This window comes from Borostomias antarcticus (genome assembly GCF_949987555.1).
Source record: "Borostomias antarcticus genome assembly, chromosome: 8".
In the NCBI taxonomy this organism is placed as follows: Eukaryota; Metazoa; Chordata; class Actinopteri; order Stomiiformes; family Stomiidae; genus Borostomias; species Borostomias antarcticus.
This window is the reverse complement of record NC_140241.1, coordinates 442,367-460,352: the sequence shown is the minus strand read 5'-3', so window position 1 is coordinate 460,352 and position 17,986 is coordinate 442,367. Positions and strand designations below refer to the sequence as shown.

General features: G+C 49.9%; 2 protein-coding genes across 2 annotated transcripts; both read right to left on the bottom strand.

Annotated features, from left to right (window-relative positions):
* Positions 1–1,090: 1,090 nt before the first annotated feature.
* On the bottom strand, positions 1,091–14,519 carry LOC311312098 (gamma-aminobutyric acid type B receptor subunit 2-like; the record flags this gene model as incomplete). The annotated part of the gene is made up of 17 exons (XM_084441967.1): positions 1,091–1,196; positions 2,629–2,851; positions 3,621–3,921; positions 4,143–4,322; positions 4,532–4,756; positions 6,317–6,421; positions 6,530–6,652; positions 8,966–9,064; positions 9,176–9,275; positions 9,401–9,591; positions 9,755–9,822; positions 9,905–10,124; positions 11,015–11,281; positions 11,447–11,635; positions 12,995–13,165; positions 13,884–14,021; positions 14,280–14,519. 17 exons carry the CDS (start codon positions 14,517–14,519, stop codon positions 1,091–1,093), a joined length of 2,946 nt encoding a protein of 981 aa, XP_084298093.1.
* A 1,703-nt stretch (positions 14,520–16,222) lies between these two features.
* rpp25l (ribonuclease P/MRP 25 subunit-like) lies at positions 16,223–17,986 on the bottom strand. Its single transcript, XM_084442208.1, has 2 exons — positions 17,928–17,986; positions 16,223–17,281 (listed from the first exon to the last, which is right to left on the bottom strand). Exons 1-2 carry the CDS (start codon positions 17,928–17,930, stop codon positions 16,526–16,528), a joined length of 759 nt encoding a protein of 252 aa, XP_084298334.1. The 5' UTR covers positions 17,931–17,986; the 3' UTR covers positions 16,223–16,525.

Below are 17,986 nucleotides of genomic sequence, written 5' to 3'. Positions count from 1 at the left end.
GACAACAGTTGAAAATTAGCTTTTAGCTAACACTGTCACATTTACAGTCATATTTTTAATGTGCTGTCGATTAATGTGAACTGTCCCTACACAAATAAGGTCATAAAAAAACAAAATAAACTAGCACAACGCCACGTCGCACGCATGCACACACACACGCACACACACGCACACGCACACAGTCATCTTACAGACAGGTAGACCAACCGATTTTCTCAGAATAATGAACTTTAAAAAGTGTAGGGAACACACTAGCACTGATATTCCAATCCCTGATTTGATGTTCTGTTGTAGTTGTGGTTACGGGATATCATCTGTAGTTAGTGTAGTTACACAATGCTAATATAATCGAGGGAGCAGGTTTGGTTTAGAGAGATGAACAGAAGAAGCAGCTTCCTATCTCTCCCAGAACCACTGCTACATTCTACAGGATAACTAACCCTGCATGTTTCTGAAGTGCTGTCAGCTACTTCAAACAGAAGCATATTAGTCTTCAGATATCGTCACCGATCACATAACTCGTTTCTTTCCTCACATATTTCTGTTAATTGAAGAACAGGAGGAGGTGGTTGTGCTGGTTGCCCAGGGCGACCACGTCAGCGATAAATCCATAAGCCATGAGCATAAATAATGTGAGGAAAATACACACAAAGGTTTCCCCCATAACTCACACGTCAAAGCGCCTGTCAATCAAAACCCTTGCCAAGTTTCATGGTGAAATCTCCAGGCTTGAGGTGTAGTTTGCTGTATGCATTTAAAACCTTGACTATGGTGCTAGTGGACACAGACACAGAGGGCATGGACAGTACGTATGGACTAAGTGTATGATAAGCAACATTTGAGTAATAAATAGGTCTATTTCAGATAAAGGATAGATTGGTTTACTTTTTATTTCACAAAACATAATTTGTCTGGTTAAAACATTGTAACTGGTGCAGTAAAACAGTTTGTGCAGCATGTCGGAGCTACAGTATGAAAAGTACACATTATTAATAAATGATTTATTTACATGAAAACAGACGATGTGACTTTTACCTCTACTCACTATCTGATGTTGAAATGTTCTGGGTGTCAGAGTTGAGGATGTTGGTCAGGATTGGCTCTCCAGACTGGAACAGCTGACGTGCCCTCCTCCAATAGCAGGCAGGTATGCGTGGTGTAATATGGGCAGCTGCATGGAGAGTCTTCTCTGGATGCTGAGAGGCTCAACGCAAGCAGAACCCGTGTTTAGATGAACACCTTTACTGCGTTAAGATGTGAATGAATCCATGGTACTGGAGTATGCATGAGTCTAGGGTTCTGGTACTGGAGTATGCATGAGTCTAGGGTTCTGGTACTGGAGTATGCATGTGTCTAGGGTTCTGGTACTGGAGTATGCATGAGTCTAGGGTTCTAGTACTGGAGTATGCATGTGTCTAGGGTTCTGGTACTGGAGTATGCATGTGTCTATGGTTCTAGTACTGGAGTATGCATGTGTCTATGGTTCTAGTACTGGAGTATGCATGAGTCTAGGGTTCTGGTACTGGAGTATGCATGGGTCTAGGGTTCTAGTACTGGAGTATGCATGGGTCTAGGGTTCTGGTACTGGAGTATGCATGAGTCTAGGGTTATGGTACTGGAGTATGCATGGGTCTAGGGTTCTAGTACTGGAGTATGCATGGGTCTAGGGTTCTAGTACTGGAGTATGCATGAGTCTAGGGTTCTAGTACTGGAGTATGAATGAGTCTAGGGTTCTGGTACTGGAGTATGCATGAGTCTAGGGTTCTAGTACTGGAGTATGCATGGGTCTAGGGTTCTAGTACTGGAGTATGCATGAGTCTAGGGTTCTAGTACTGGAGTATGCATGTGTCTAGGGTTCTAGTACTGAAGTATGCATGGGTCTAGGGTTCTGGTACTGGAGTATGCATGAGTCTAGGGTTATGGTACTGGAGTATGCATGAGTCTAGGGTTATGGTACTGGAGTATGCATGGGTCTAGGGTTCTAGTACTGGAGTATGCATGAGTCTAGGGTTCTAGTACTGGAGTATGCATGAGTCTAGGGTTCTAGTACTGGAGTATGAATGAGTCTAGGGTTCTGGTACTGGAGTATGCATGAGTCTAGGGTTCTAGTACTGGAGTATGCATGGGTCTAGGGTTCTAGTACTGGAGTATGCATGAGTCTAGGGTTCTAGTACTGGAGTATGCATGTGTCTAGGGTTCTAGTACTGGAGTATGCATGAGTCTAGGGTTCTAGTACTGGAGTATGCATGAGTCTAGGGTTCTAGTACTGGAGTATGCATGTGTCTAGGGTTCTAGTACTGGAGTATGCATGTGTCTAGGGTTCTGGTACTGGAGTATGCATGTGTCTAGGGTTCTAGTACTGGAGTATGCATGTGTCTAGGGTTCTGGTACTGGAGTATGCATGGGTCTAGGGTTCTGGTACTGGAGTATGCATGTGTCTTGGGTTCTAGTACTGGAGTATGCATGTCTCTAGGGTTCTAGTACTGGAGTATGCATGTGTCTAGGGTTCTGGTTTTGAGAGCAGAGTAGAATACACATTTCTGCTCACTCCTGTAGCACACCCATTACATTACATACATTACACACCCACCCCCTGTTCGAGAATAAGGGAGAAGGCTTGTCCCTCACCGCTCTGGTGAGTTGATGTCAGAAAGCGACCCGAACCCGTCCTCCTCACGACCCTGGGCCGGCGCCGCCCACTCCTCACGACCCTGGGCTGGCTCCACCCACTCCTCACGACCCTGGGCCGGCGCCGCCCACTCCTCACGACCCTGGGCCGGCGCCGCCCACTCCTCACGACCCTGGGCCGGCGCCGCCCACTCCACACAGCTGGACCTGGACCCGCCCCCGCCTGAAACACCATGAAGAGTCACCTCTACTCTACAGGAAGTACAGTAGCCTGACCCTTCACACAGAGTTACAGTAGCCTAACCCTCCACACAGAGTTACAGAACCCTAACCCTTCACACAGAGTTACAGAACCCTAACCCTTCACACAGAGTTACAGAACCCTAACCCTTCACACCCTAACCCTTCACACAGAGTTACAGTAGCCTAACCCTTCACACAGAGTTACAGAACCCTAACCCTCCACACAGAGTTACAGTAGCCTAACCCTTCACACAGAGTTACAGTAGCCTAACCCTTCACACAGAGTTACAGAACCCTAACCCTTCACACCCTAACCCTTCACACAGAGTTACAGTAGCCTAACCCTTCACACAGAGTTACAGAACCCTAACCCTTCACACAGAGTTACAGAACCCTAACCCTCCACACAGAGTTACAGAACCCTAACCCTTCACACAGAGTTACAGAACCCTAACCCTCCACACAGAGTTACAGAACCCTAACCCTCCACACAGAGTTACAGAACCCTAACCCTCCACACAGAGTTACAGAACCCTAACCCTCCACACAGAGTTACAGTAGCCTAACCCTTCACACAGAGTTACAGTAGCCTAACCCTCCACACAGAGTTACAGTAGCCTAACCCTCCACACAGAGTTACAGTAGCCTGACCCTTCACATATAGTTTACATAGAGTATACATAGAGCATGCGTTTTAAAAGCATTAATAAGCACAAACCTGAACTTAAACTCATCTTAGAAGGCCTCACCTGACCCTCTCCTGAAGGTGGCGCTGGCCTCTGCACAGCGTCTCCTGTCCTGTCCACCAGGGGGCGACGGATCAGCGTCCTCCTCCTGTCCACCAGGGGGCGACGGGTCAGCGTCTTCCTCCTGTCCACCAGGGGGCGACGGGTCAGCGTCCTCCTCCTGTCCACCAGGGGGCGACGGGTCAGCGTCCTCCTCCTGTCCACCAGGGGGCGACGGGTCAGCGTCCTCCTCCTGTCCACCAGGGGGCGACGGGTCAGCGTCCTCCTCTAATCGCATGGACATGATCTCCAGCTCTGAATCAAGCTGAGAGACAGAGAGAGAGAGAGAGAGAGAGAGAGAAATGGAGGTTTATACTGTATGTGCCCCCTTCCACACACACACACACACACACACACACACACACACACACACACACACACAGTTTACATTTGCTAGTAAAAAAAAAACAAAAAAACACAATTATGTGTATTCCCTCTAACATGTAAATACTGTAATTCGGAGCGGGTCTGGGGCTCAGTTGATACCTGTGTGATTCGCCTGCGGAGGTGCTGGTTCTCCATGTTCTGTCTGTCCAGCTGAGCCCCGGCCCCGTCTGGGTCAGCGTCACACACCGAGCCGAGACCCCCGCGGTCCTGCCGGGTGGGAGCAGGCTGGACCCCCGACGCTCCATCAGCTGGATCAGGGTCGGCTCTGATCTGCAGAATCTACAACAACATGGACTCAGTCAGTCACTCTCCTATAACCATATCTGACAACGTGTGAGGTCATTCTGACGCAACACATCCTGAACGAAGACAAGGAATCAGATCTAACATTTCAAGCACCTTAAACTAATTCATAAACGATACTATTTGAAGCTAGTGAGGGTTGGGATACTCCAGCGGGTGGCGCTGTTTGGACGGTGGACAGGCACCTTGGGCAGGACCAGGAGCCCCAGGGGGCAGGCGCTGCAGAGGAGGACGGTCAGCGAGAGGAGGAGGAGCTGCAGGTTGGGCTGCCCGCTGGTCAGGAGCGACCCGGAGACGCCGCAGGCGCAGAGCGCCGTCACCGTCAACACCGTCGCCACCAGGGGGCGCCGGTCACCGCAGGGAGCCGCCCGCTCGGGCCTGATCCTCCAGGCCAGGAAACAGCCCAGCAACTTGAGAAGAAATGGAGACAAGATTTGAATGATGATTCCATATGATAAACATAACAGGTACAGAACACAGTGAACGGTCTCCCGTGCACATGAAGATGAGACATGATGAAGATGAGACATGATGAAGATGAGACATGATGAAGATGAGACATGATGAAGATGAGACATGATGAAGATGAGACCTGATGAAGATGAGACATGATGAAGATGAGACATGATGAAGATGAGACCTGATGAAGATGAGACATGATGAACACGAGACATGATGGAAATGGTCCAAGGCTACAGGATGAACTGTCTGACTACACCTCTAGGTTCTCCTGTTCCTGCAGATAGTTCTGCTTCTCATCTACTAACACTGCCTAGTCCAACACTCATACATCTACTAATACTGCCTAGTCCAACACTCATACATCTACTAATACTGCCTAGTCCAACACTCATACATCTACTAATACTGCCTAGTCCAACACTCATACATCTACTAATACTGCCTAGTCCAACACTCATACATCTACTAATACTGTCTAGTCCAACACTCATACATCTACTAATACTGCCTAGTCCAACACTCATACATCTACTAATACTGTCTAGTCCAACACTCATACATCTACTAATACTGTCTAGTCCAACACTCATACATCTACTAATACTGCCTAGTCCAACACTCATACATCTACTAATACTGCCTAGTCCAACACTCATACATCTACTAATACTGCCTAGTCCAACACTCATACATCTACTAATACTGCCTAGTCCAACACTCATACATCTACTAATACTGCCTAGTCCAACACTCATACATCTGTTCACTTACCCTGGCACATAATGTTAATGGTTTGTCTTTCATATCATCTGTAGATTGCTTGTAGGCTACATTGTGTGTTGTATTAATAATATTGTGTATTATTTGTAAATAATTTGTAAATTGTCTGTATATTGTCTGTTTAGCTTGAGTGTCACCAATGGCCGGAACCAACTTCCTTGTGTGTGTTAGCATACTTGTGTGTGTTAGCATACTTGTGTGTGTTAGCATACTTGTGTTATTTACTTGTGTTATTCCTTGTGTGTGTTAGCATACTTGTGTTATTCCTTGTGTGTTAGCATACTTGTGTGTGTTAGCATACTTGTGTGTGTTAGCATACTTGTGTGTGTTAGCATACTTGTGTTATTTACTTGTGTTATTCCTTGTGTGTGTTAGCATACTTGTGTTATTCCTTGTGTGTTAGCATACTTGTGTGTGTTAGCATACTTGTGTGTGTTAGCATACTTGTGTGTGTTAGCATACTTGGCCAATGAATTGTATTTTGATTGTGATGCTGGAACAGGAAACCAACCCAGAGAATCTCCCATATAATTGAATGACCTGGTCGCCAAGGTAGAGAATGCAGTAACATGATCTCAATATTAGAATGTCAGTGACTAGATGGTTTGTGAAAAAGAAGGGGGAAAAAGTGAGAGAAAACAATTCCAGCAATACAGCCTAGCTAGGTCCGATTTAGTCCTAGGACCTAGGATCTAGGACCGATGTGAGTTCCTACAGTGTTGACTCACCATAAGAGGCCCTTTGTAGCCGTACAGAAGAGCAGGCCAGAAGGGGGCGCTCTCACAGCGCTCCAGGAAGTGCCTGATGACAGCGTGCTCATCAGAGGGGTCTGTCTGAAAGCAGCAGGTCAACCCTCATCAGAGGACCGCTAGCAACAACCAGCTGAAACACCTCCTAGCAAGCCTCATATTCACACAACGCTTTATTCAGTCTGGTCTCACCAGCGGGCCGAACTCTGACTGCGTCCGTAGGAGAGGGTCGACCGCCTGCCAGCAGGTCAACACCCCCAGATCCGTCAGCAGCAGCCCGCCCACCAGAACCGCTGGCTGGGGAACCTTCACACGCTGAGGAGAGAAGAGGTGGAGGAAGGTGTGGGAGGAGAACGTGGAATAAGTGGTGGTATTCTATGGTGGTATTCTGACACACAGCTGGTACTGTAACAGCTAGGAGAGAATGTGGGGATATGTGTGTCATTGCTGATAGTTGAGCATCTATGTATCTAACAGTATATTTGTGTATTTTGTGAATAGTACAGTCCCTATTCATGGGTACCAGATGTAGTCCTAGACCTGCCATCTTTGTGTCCTCCACAGGTGTATCAAGTGGTCTAATTGGCTCTAGTGCATAGAATCCTATGCAATCAGACAAATTGACACACCTGTGTAGGGCACAAATATGGCAGATCTTGGACTACATTTGGTACCCATGAATAGGGACTGTACTATCCTCTATAGGGACTGTACTATTCTCTATAGGGACTGTACTATCCTCTATAGGGACTGTACTATCCTCTATAGGGACTGTACTATCCTCTATAGGGACTGGACTATCCTCTATAGGGACTGGCCTATCCTCTATAGGGACTGAACTATCCTCTATAGGGACTGTACTATCCTCTATAGGGACTGTACTATCCTCTATAGGGACTGTACTATCCTCTATAGGGACTGTACTATCCTCTATAGGGACTGTACTATCCTCTATAGGGACTGTACTATCCTCTATAGGGACTGTACTATTCTCTATAGGGACTGTACTATCCTCTATAGGGACTGTACTATCCTCTATAGGGACTGGACTATCCTCTATAGGGACTGTACTATCCTATATAGGGACTGTACTATCCTCTATAGGGACTGTACTATTCTCTATAGGGACCTTTATACATTCAATGAGTATTGAGTATCTGTGCATTGATCCATTGTGTCACGCAGAGAAAAGTAAAGCATCAGAAACAGTACTGCACCTCCTCCTCCATGTCCAGGGCCCTGTAGACCCTCCAGACCTCCCCCAGCAGGGCCCCGAACTAACCCTAACCCTACCCCTCCAGACCTCCCCCAGCAGGGCCCCGAACTAACCCTAACCCTAACCCTAACCCTAACCCTCCAGACCTCCCCCAGCAGGGCCCCGGACTAACCCTAACCCTACCCCTCCAGACCTCCCCCAGCAGGGCCCCGAACTAACCCTAACCCTAACCCTCCAGACCTCCCCCAGCAGGGCCCCGAACTAACCCTAACCCTACCCCTCCAGACCTCCCCCAGCAGGGCCCCGAACTAACCCTAACCCTAACCCTCCAGACCTCCCCCAGCAGGGCCCCGAACTAACCCTAACCCTACCCCTCCAGACCTCCCCCAGCAGGGCCCCGAACTAACCCTAACCCTAACCCTCCAGACCTCCCCCAGCAGGGCCCCGGACTAACCCTAACCCTAACCCTAACCCTCCAGACCTCCCCCAGCAGGGCCCCGAACTAACCCTAACCCTAACCCTAACCCTAACCCTACCTCCTCCTCCATCTCCAGGGCCCTGTAGACCCTCCAGACCTCCCCCAGCAGGGCCCCGAACTAACCCTAACCCTAACCCTACCCCTAACCCTCCAGACCTCCCCCAGCAGGGCCCCGAACTAACCCTAACCCTCCAGACCTCCCCCAGCAGGGCCCCGAACTAACCCTAACCCTAACCCTCCAGACCTCCCCCAGCAGGGCCCCGGACTAACCCTAACCCTAACCCTACCCCTAACCCTCCAGACCTCCCCCAGCAGGGCCCCGAACTAACCCTAACCCTCCAGACCTCCCCCAGCAGGGCCCCGAACTAACCCTAACCCTACCCCTCCAGACCTCCCCCAGCAGGGCCCCGAACTAACCCTAACCCTAACCCTCCAGACCTCCCCCAGCAGGGCCCCGAACTAACCCTAACCCTCCAGACCTCCCCCAGCAGGGCCCCGAACTAACCCTAACCCTAACCCTACCCCTAACCCTCCAGACCTCCCCCAGCAGGGCCCCGAACTAACCCTAACCCTAACCCTCCAGACCTCCCCCAGCAGGGCCCCGGACTAACCCTAACCCTAACCCTACCCCTAACCCTCCAGACCTCCCCCAGCAGGGCCCCGGACTAACCCTAACCCTAACCCTACCCCTAACCCTCCAGACCTCCCCCAGCAGGGCCCCGAACTAACCCTAACCCTCCAGACCTCCCCCAGCAGGGCCCCGAACTAACCCTAACCCTAACCCTCCAGACCTCCCCCAGCAGGGCCCCGAACTAACCCTAACCCTAACCCTACCTCCTCATCCATCTCCAGGTGGGTGTAGACCCTCCAGACCTCCCCCAGCAGGGCCCGGTACTAACCCTAACCCTAACCCTAACCCTTACCCTAACCCTACCTCCTCCTCCATCTCCAGGTTGGTGTAGACCCTCCAGACCTCCCCCAGCAGGGCCCCGAACGCAGCGCTGTGTCCCACGCAAAGGAACCATGTGCGAATCTGCCAGGGAAACAGGAAAATGTTGATACAGTTGTAAGAAAAGTTGTTCTTGTTACAAGAGCAGAAATGAATACTCACAGAGCAAAGAGCTTCAAATGTGTGGTCAGAGACCAGGGACCCGTCGAGGCCAAAGAGAACGATGGAGCTGGACGACAGAACCACGCCCAGGAGGACGAAGGTCTCCGTGAGCAGACCGGACGTCTTCGCCAGCCTGTGAGGGTCACAACATCCAGATTTGAAAGAAAGCAGGTGTCTGTCTTCATCGCGCATCGCAAAGTTCTATTTGTTTTCAGTAGAAGAATGAATGAGACCAGTGGTTCAGAAGGTCAGGCCTACCGGTGGTTGCGGTTGTTGATGATGAAGAAGAAGAGTGTTAGAGCGACTAGTAGAGCTAAACCAGCGATGGCCGACAGGACGCTGTAGAGGCCCACGCTGACCCCCCACCTCTGCAGACGGACGATGGTCCGGTCTCTGGCTGGACCTGCTCCTGCAGAGCAGAACACCAGCAGGACTGTCTGACTGACCACCTACAGAGCAGCTCAACCACGGCACAGCTGCCTGTTCCTGAGCCATTCCACCAAACTCATAGAAATTACAAACCTTTGTTTCAACACTTGGTCAAGGACGTCAAAGGGAAAGTGCCTCCTTCAAACACAGAGAGAAATGACGTTCCTTACCTTGAAACCGTACCCTCCGCTGGATCAGGTTCAGAACCTCGGTACCAGTATCATACTGTCCCACAACAACCGCTCTGCCCGCTGAGAAAACACAACATCTCCACAGAGTTAACAGATATCTGCTCCTCACCGATCACACCGTCATCAGATATCTGCTCCTCACCGATCACACTGTCATCAGATATCTGCTTCTCACCGATCACACCGTCATCAGATATCTGCTCCTCACCGATCACACTGTCATCAGATATCTGCTTCTCACCGATCACACCGTCATCAGATATCTGCTTCTCACCGATCACACTGTCATCAGATATCTGCTCCTCACCGATCACACTCTCATCAGATATCTGCTTCTCACCGATCACACTCTCATCAGATATCTGCTCCTCACCGATCACACTGTCATTCTATCAAATCATTATCTCTGGAATCATCTTGTTTCCAAAGAGTGGTGCACTTTTTTTTAAGCATGCTTTACCTTGAAACTCGCTTAACTGGAGAGTTCCCACACGCTCTCCATTCCTGAACAGAACCTGGCCCTGCAGATGAGGAGAGGACAGCTGGAACACACAGGATATGGAAGTGATCCCTGCCGGGCCCAGATCCTGAACAGCATTTCTCCTCTGAGATGTTTGTGAATACAGAACTACAGATCTATAGAGCTGAGTTAAAAAGAACTACAGATAGGTTCTATAGAGTTGAGTTAAAAAGAACTACAGATAGGTTCTATAGAGCTGAGTTAAAAAGAACTACAGATGGGTTCTATAGAGCTGAGTTAAAAAGAACTACAGATGGGTTCTATAGAGCTGAGTTAAAAAGAACTACAGATACTGTAGGTTCTATAGAGCCGAGTTAAAAAGAACTACAGATGGGTTCTATAGAGCTGAGTTAAAAAGAACTACAGATAGGTTCTATAGAGCTGAGTTAAAAAGAACTACAGATAGGTTCTATAGAGCCGAGTTAAAAAGAACTACAGATAGGTTCTATAGAGCCGAGTTAAAAAGAACTACAGATAGGTTCTATAGAGCCGAGTTAAAAAGAACTACAGATAGGTTCTATAGAGCTGAGTTAAAAAGGGAGCTGAAAAGGAGTTTTCAAGAATGACACAAGAATCCCCCTAATCTAACACGCTGAAATTAAAAACAGTCAGGCTAACTACAGTACAGTCAGGCTAACTACAGTCAGGCTAACTACAGTCAGGCTAACTACAGTCAGGCTAACTACAGTCAGGTTAACTACAGTCAGGTTAACTACAGTCAGGCTAACTTACTGTTACTCCTTCAAATTTGATCTGTGTCATGGAGCGCAAGAGCATCCGTCCAATGTCCCTGTCCCTGTCCCTGTCCCTGTCGCTGACGCTGGCGGTGGAGTTTCGGTGGAGGTGGAGTCTCTCTCTCTGTCTCAGAGACTCCATCACCTGGCTCAGGGCTTTTGCCATCACCCAAACACCATCGTAGGCGAAGCCATGAAACCTGCTGGCGGCCAACCCTCTCTGCTGGAGCTGTCTGGCGTACATCTCTGCGTACTCCTGAGGAGTCTAGAGGAGGAGTCAAGGGCAGAGGAAACTACTGGATAAGCTTGTTTGTACACTACTTTTTCAATAGACAGCATTCAGAACATTTATCTGTCTGTTGAATTGAATATACTGAGTATTTTCTGAGCACCTCTAGCTAATTTGGCTAAAACTCTGGGAATCACTCACCCTTCCTGAAACGCTTCTGGTCTGTCCGTCTCCCAGGGGGCTGAAGTCCACACTGATGAGGCCCTCCATCGCCCTTAGGATGCTCTTCTCTGTACATTTGGAGATGTTGGACTCTTCCCCCCACCCCTCTTTGTACCCACGTGGTATGATCCACTGGTACCTCCTGCCGAACATGTTGAGGCGGTGAGCCTGCAAGTGAAATATGTGGTCAGGTTCTCACAAAGACACCTGATGATGCACTTAGGCAGAACAGTTAAAGGTCATTTAATGAGTTCTACAAGAGAGGCCTCCTCTCCTCTTTTCTTTCATAACATACAAAGAAGCTACTGGAAGTTACTCACACAACAAAACACTTTGGAAGAAAACCTGTGATCAAAAAGTCCAATAATGATCCATACATCGTTGTCCTGTGGAAGAGAGAAATCAGTTAATTTCAACCTGACATCCGGAGAATTGAACTAACCAGACACCAGCAAGGTACTCACTCACCTTCAGCCAGACACCAGCAAGGTACTCACTCACCTTCAGCCTTTGTAAACTGTCACAGGGACTGTTGGAGAGTGTCTCAGTCACAGCCAGCTCAACATCAGCTTTTCTCAGTTGTTTTGTCAGATCACTTTTCATCTGAAGAAAATATGAGGAGACAAGGTGTCCGTGCATGCTGTTAGTTTCACCTCACAATGTCAGCTTCATTATCGGAGTCACTGTGAAGCTGCCATCTGTGCGGAACGACCATCAGGGACATAACTGGACTACCCACAAAACCCAACGACCATCAGGGACATAACTGGACTACCCACAAAACCCAACGACCATCAGGGACATAACTGGACTACCCACAAAACCCAACGACCATCAGGGACATGACTGGACTACCCACAAAACCCAACGACCATCAGGGACATGACTGGACTACCCACAAAACCCAACGACCATCAGGGACATAACTGGACTACCCACAAAACCCAACGACCATCAGGGACATAACTGGACTACCCACAAAACCCAACGACCATCAGGGACATAACTGGACTACCCACAAAACCCAACGACCATCAGGGACATAACTGGACTACCCACAAAACCCAACGACCATCAGGGACATAACTGGACTACCCACAAAACCCAACGACCATCAGGGACATAACTGGACTACCCACAAAACCCAACGACCATCAGGGACATAACTGGACTACCCACAAAACCCAACGACCATCAGGGACATAACTGGACTACCCACAAAACCCAACGACCATCAGGGACATAACTGGACTACCCACAAAACCCAACGACCATCAGGGACATAACTGGACTACCCACAAAACCCAACGACCATCAGGGACATAACTGGACTACCCACAAAACCCCTACTGATACTAGATACTATTAAAATGAAATGCACTATAGATCTTCAAGTTAACATTTACTGACTGGAACACACCAGTAAAAGGCCTTATGGTACTGGGAACAGACCAGTGCATTATGGTACTGGGAACAGACCAGTGCATTATGGTACTGGGAACAGACCAGTGCATTATGGGACAGTACCTCTGAGAAGCTCTGTCCCTCCTGGCTGAGCAGTGCTACTCTGGTCCAGCTGAACTCTCTCAGGATCTGAACCGCTGCTCCGTTCAAAGCAGAGTCCAGGGGGACGGTGCAGAAGAGGTTTGGATACTTCCCTCCGTCAGCTACCACAGACAGCGAGGAGGCGAACGAGAGCTAAAATGTATCAGGAGGTGAAAAGAATGTTAAAAGGAGAATTAGCTGGAGCAAGCAAAACACAAGACATTTACTTCCCTAAACAAACAAACTACAAATGGATTTGCGAAAGCTTTTGATCCGAAAGCTCGAGACCTCTTGAGAATCCTCACTGCCCAGAGAGACTGTTCTGACTGGAGGTGGGTTGAAGGCTCAGAGTGGGATACCTACGAGATACACGGCTCAGAGGGGGATACCTACGAGATACACGGCTCAGAGTGGGATACCTACGAGATACACGGCTCAGAGGGGGATACCTGCACGAGATACACGGCTCAGAGGGGGATACCTACGAGATACACGGCTCAGAGGGGGATACCTACGAGATACACGGCTCAGAGGGGGATACCTACGAGATACACGGCTCAGAGGGGGATACCTACGAGATACACGGCTCAGAGGGGGATACCTACGAGATACACGGCTCAGAGGGGGATACCTACGAGATACACGGCTCAGAGGGGGATACCTACGAGATACACGGCTCAGAGGGGGATACCTACGAGATACACGGCTCAGAGGGGGATACCTACGAGATACACGGCTCAGAGGGGGATACCTACGAGATACACGGCTCAGAGGGGGATACCTACGAGATACACGGCTCAGAGGGGGATACCTACGAGATACACGGCTCAGAGGGGGATACCTACGAGATACACGGCTCAGAGGGGGATACCTGCACGAGATTCCATCCTGCTAGAGACCGAGCCATCATGGAGGTCACTGACGGACACACGCCTCCAAAGATCATCAGGTACTTGGGTCCGTCCCGCATGGCATCAAACAAGGCTTTAAGCCCTTTGGCATTTTCACACTAAAAGATAAAGACAACATGAGGAGTCAGCTGATCCTAGGGTTCGGGTTAACCCTCTATTCAAGACTGAGTCACATGTAAAACGTAAGTTATCTGGGTAACAAAACATATTAGAGAGAGGGGGGAGGAAGGGAGGGAGACAGGTGAGAGAATGAGAGAGAGAGAGAGAGAGAGAGAGAGAGAGAGAGAGAGAGGAGAGAACAAGTGCACTGCTTTTAGATAAACGGCGGTACTGTACAGGGTTAGGGTTAGGGTTACCTCTGCTTCTAGGAGGTCCAGCTGGATGTGATGGTGTCTCAGAGGAGCCGGCTGTCTGCTCAGGTCCTGCAGAGCGAGCTGGACGGCCGGCAGCAGAGCAGCTGTGAGGTTCTCCTGCCCTGGTGGGCTCAGGGGCATGACCCACAAGACTGGCAGAGGGTGTCGGACCTGGGCCAGTGAGGGCACTGCTAGCAGCCATGCTAATATCAGAGCGCTAGTGAGGTCCACCCATCCGCCCATTCCTACGCTCGGGTTCCTGCTCTCTCTCTCTCTCTCTCTCTCTCTCTCTCTCTCCGTCCTCCTGGTCCCGGTCCCCGTAGAGACATCTGCTCCGTCTTAATCCTCCCCGTCTCCCAGCAGCTCAGAGCAGGTTGCTTCTGTCCCTCAAGAGAATCCCACCGGGACATAACAGGATAAAGACTACAGATCCCCTACATCTGCCATGGTGACGGTAATCCATAAGCAGTCCCCCCCCTCTGGGCAGCCATGCTCAGGCTTCTGTCTCACGCTGTGAGACACGTCAGTATTTAAACTTGTCTTAGTTTGCTGGGAAGTGTACAGTATGTTTTTGATATAGACACCAATTCCGAATTTCTGCACATAAACTGTATATTAACGATGAAGAAAAATGTATATTTTCCACCAGAAAAAAAACCTGTTTATGTTATAGCCAGCATATTAAACTATTTTAGTTGGATAACTAAATTCATAACTAATTTCCTGAATGCATGAGACAGCAGCTCTTATTGCTCCACAGTGATCAGAGGTTCTAGTCTGGGTCTCTTCCACATGTGGGTGCTAATGTACCTTTACTGCCGTACCAGCAGAGGACAACAAGCACAAACTAAAGTGGTTCCCTCTCTCATTGAACAGCAAAACCCCGTCTATATCCTTAGAACATCCACTAGTGAATACTAGAACCTGAAGACCTGTTAGGATCAATCAACCCTGGTGCCTTGGCAGGAAGTCAGTTAACAAGTAAACATGAGGTTCATTTATTGCAGATTATCAAAATCAATCAAATTGAACAGACTATTTTATTTCTCTTATTTACAAAAAAACTAAACATTTCTTACAAAGCAAAACATTTCTGAGAGCAAAACATTTCTTACAAAGCAAAACATTTCTTAGAGCAAAACATTTCTTACAGAGCAAAACACAAATACAACTTTCCTCCAGGTTCTCTCCTACAAGAGCACAAGCGCACTTCTCTAAAAATAGCTTCTCTCTCATCCCCCAACAATACTGTTTATATATCTAGAATATCAACAACATGAGTAACATCTTATTACTGGATGAGAGGAGTGTATAACCTGGATCGATTGGTATAAACTCAAACAAAGACGATCTGAACCTCTCAGATGTGTTTGTGGGTAAGGGCAGGTAGGGACAGGGGGCAGGTATGAGGGCAGGGGGCTGGTAGGGGCTGGTAGGGGCAGGGGGCAGTCATGGTAGGGGCTGGTAGGGAACTGGTTTGTGGGTAAGGGCTGGTAGGGAACTGGTTTGTGGGTAAGGGCTGGTAGGGAACTGGTTTGTGGGTAAGGGCTGGTAGGGAACTGGTTTGTGGGTAAGGGCGGGTAGGGAACTGGTTTGTGGGTAAGGGCTGGTAGGGAACTGGTTTGTGGGTAAGGGCGGGTAGGGAACTGGTTTGTGGGTAAGGGCGGGTAGGGAACTGGTTTGTGGGTAAGGGCTGGTAGGGAACTGGTTTGTGGGTAAGGGCTGGTAGGGAACTGGGCATTACGGTTGTCAGGGGGCATCATGGTAGGGCAGGTATGAGGGCAGGGGGCTGGTAGGGGCAGGGGGCAGTCATGGTAAGGGCAGGTAGGGGCAGGGGGCAGTCATGGTAAGGGCAGGTAGGGGCAGGGGGCAGTCATGGTAAGGGCAGGTAGGGGCAGGGGGCAGTCATGGTAAGGGCAGGTAGGGGCAGGGGGCTGGTAGGGGCAGGTAGGGCTGGTAGAGTCAGTCATGGTAAGGGCAGGTAGGGGCAGGGGGCTGGTAGGGCTGGTAGAGTCAGTCATGGTAAGGGCAGGTAGGGTCAGGGGGCAGTCATGGTAAGGGCAGGTAGGGGCAGGGGGCAGTCATGGTAAGGGCAGGTAGGGCTGGTAGGAGGTCAGGGGGCAGTCATGGAAGCGCTGGTAGGTCAGAGGTCATGGGTCATGGGCTCATGTGGGACGGCTCCACACACTTCTCAATCTCCGTCTTTCCTCTCAGGGCCAGATCCATGTCCTTGACCCCTGACCCCCGCCTCAACTCTGACCTTTACCCTGCTCTCTCGGCCGGCCAGCCTGTCGACCAGGGACACCTTTCCCTCTCCCACCCCCTCCCCCTCCTCCTCCTCCTCCTCTCCTCCTCCTCTGCCCGGGCCTCTGTCCTCCGCCGGACCCCCCCGCGTCCTCTTTGGCGGTCCCCTGTGCCCACAGGGCGTCGCCGCTCCCGGGGGGCTGGTACCCCGGCAGGCTGGTGTCCAGGGGCTCCCTGGAGAGCAGCACCCAGATGGCAGGCACGTTCCTGCGGACGGTGAGGCTGTCCAGACCCGCCTCGGGCTCCAGGGGCTCCCACACCTCCAGCACGGTGCGGTACAGCAGCTGGGTGTGCTGGTGGAGGCCCTTCACACGCCGCTTCATCATCTCCACGCATGTGATCGCCTTGGAGACGCCTTTACCCGTCCCAGTGAAGACTATCTGCTGGCTAAGGGGTTTGTCCAGATCGACCTCCTGGACCTCCACGGTGCCACCTTCTTCATCTGCCTTCGCTTGGCCGCCCTTCTCCCCGCTGGCCGCCCCTCTGGGCAGCATGTGGCTGCAGGCGAAGCGCATGATGTTGCGGATCTTGCTGCCGTCTCTGACGCGCACCTCCGGCGTGTCTCTGGGGAGGCTGGGGAGGCCGGGGAAGGGAGGCCAGGGACACGGCTGCTCCACCGTGCGCGCCTTGCTGTAGTTCTCCATGTCATGCGTGTATGCGTCTCCATGTATGGGGGCTGTACCTAGGGTTTGAGAAAGGGTCTGGGGAGGTTGGGATGTGGGTATAGGAATGAGTGAAATCTCAGTGCATCTCTCCATATTCTATAGGGTAAATGTCTACAGTACCTTGTCCCTGTCTTAAAAATAAATAAAATCAATCAATCAATGCGTGACGGACCCTCTTTCAACAAGATATATATTGAGAAGGGAGGAAAGAATTATTTCACCAATTTTGAAAACAGTGGATTGAATTGTAGGTTTCTAGCGAGGCAGTAAAATGCAACGTTAGATTAAGTGACATGACGGTAGCTCATATAGCAGCTAGCTCGCTAGCCCAGATCACATGCTGACCAACTCATCCATGATAGATTCAAGCAGTGAACCTGATTCAACTACAGTGGTTCATTATATGACTCCTCACTACTGAGCTGATGTCTGATCCCTCATTAGCTAGAGCTTGAATGGGAAGTGGGCTCGGCTAGCTGATACCCTTGCTAGCTGATTAGCTGATAGTTGGCTAGGCTAGCTAGGGTTAGAGTTAGCCTGGCTAGCTGATAGCCTAGCTAGCACTCACTATGAAGTGTAGCATAGCTAGTGTGTGCAGACGCATCGGGTTCATTTTACCTGCAATCATCATTACCGTTACAGAAAACATAACATTTGAAAAGTTAGCTTGCTTAACTCTTACCATCAATTATGAGAATGTAGGAACCTGCTGCCCGAAGTCCACATGCTACAGCACTGCGC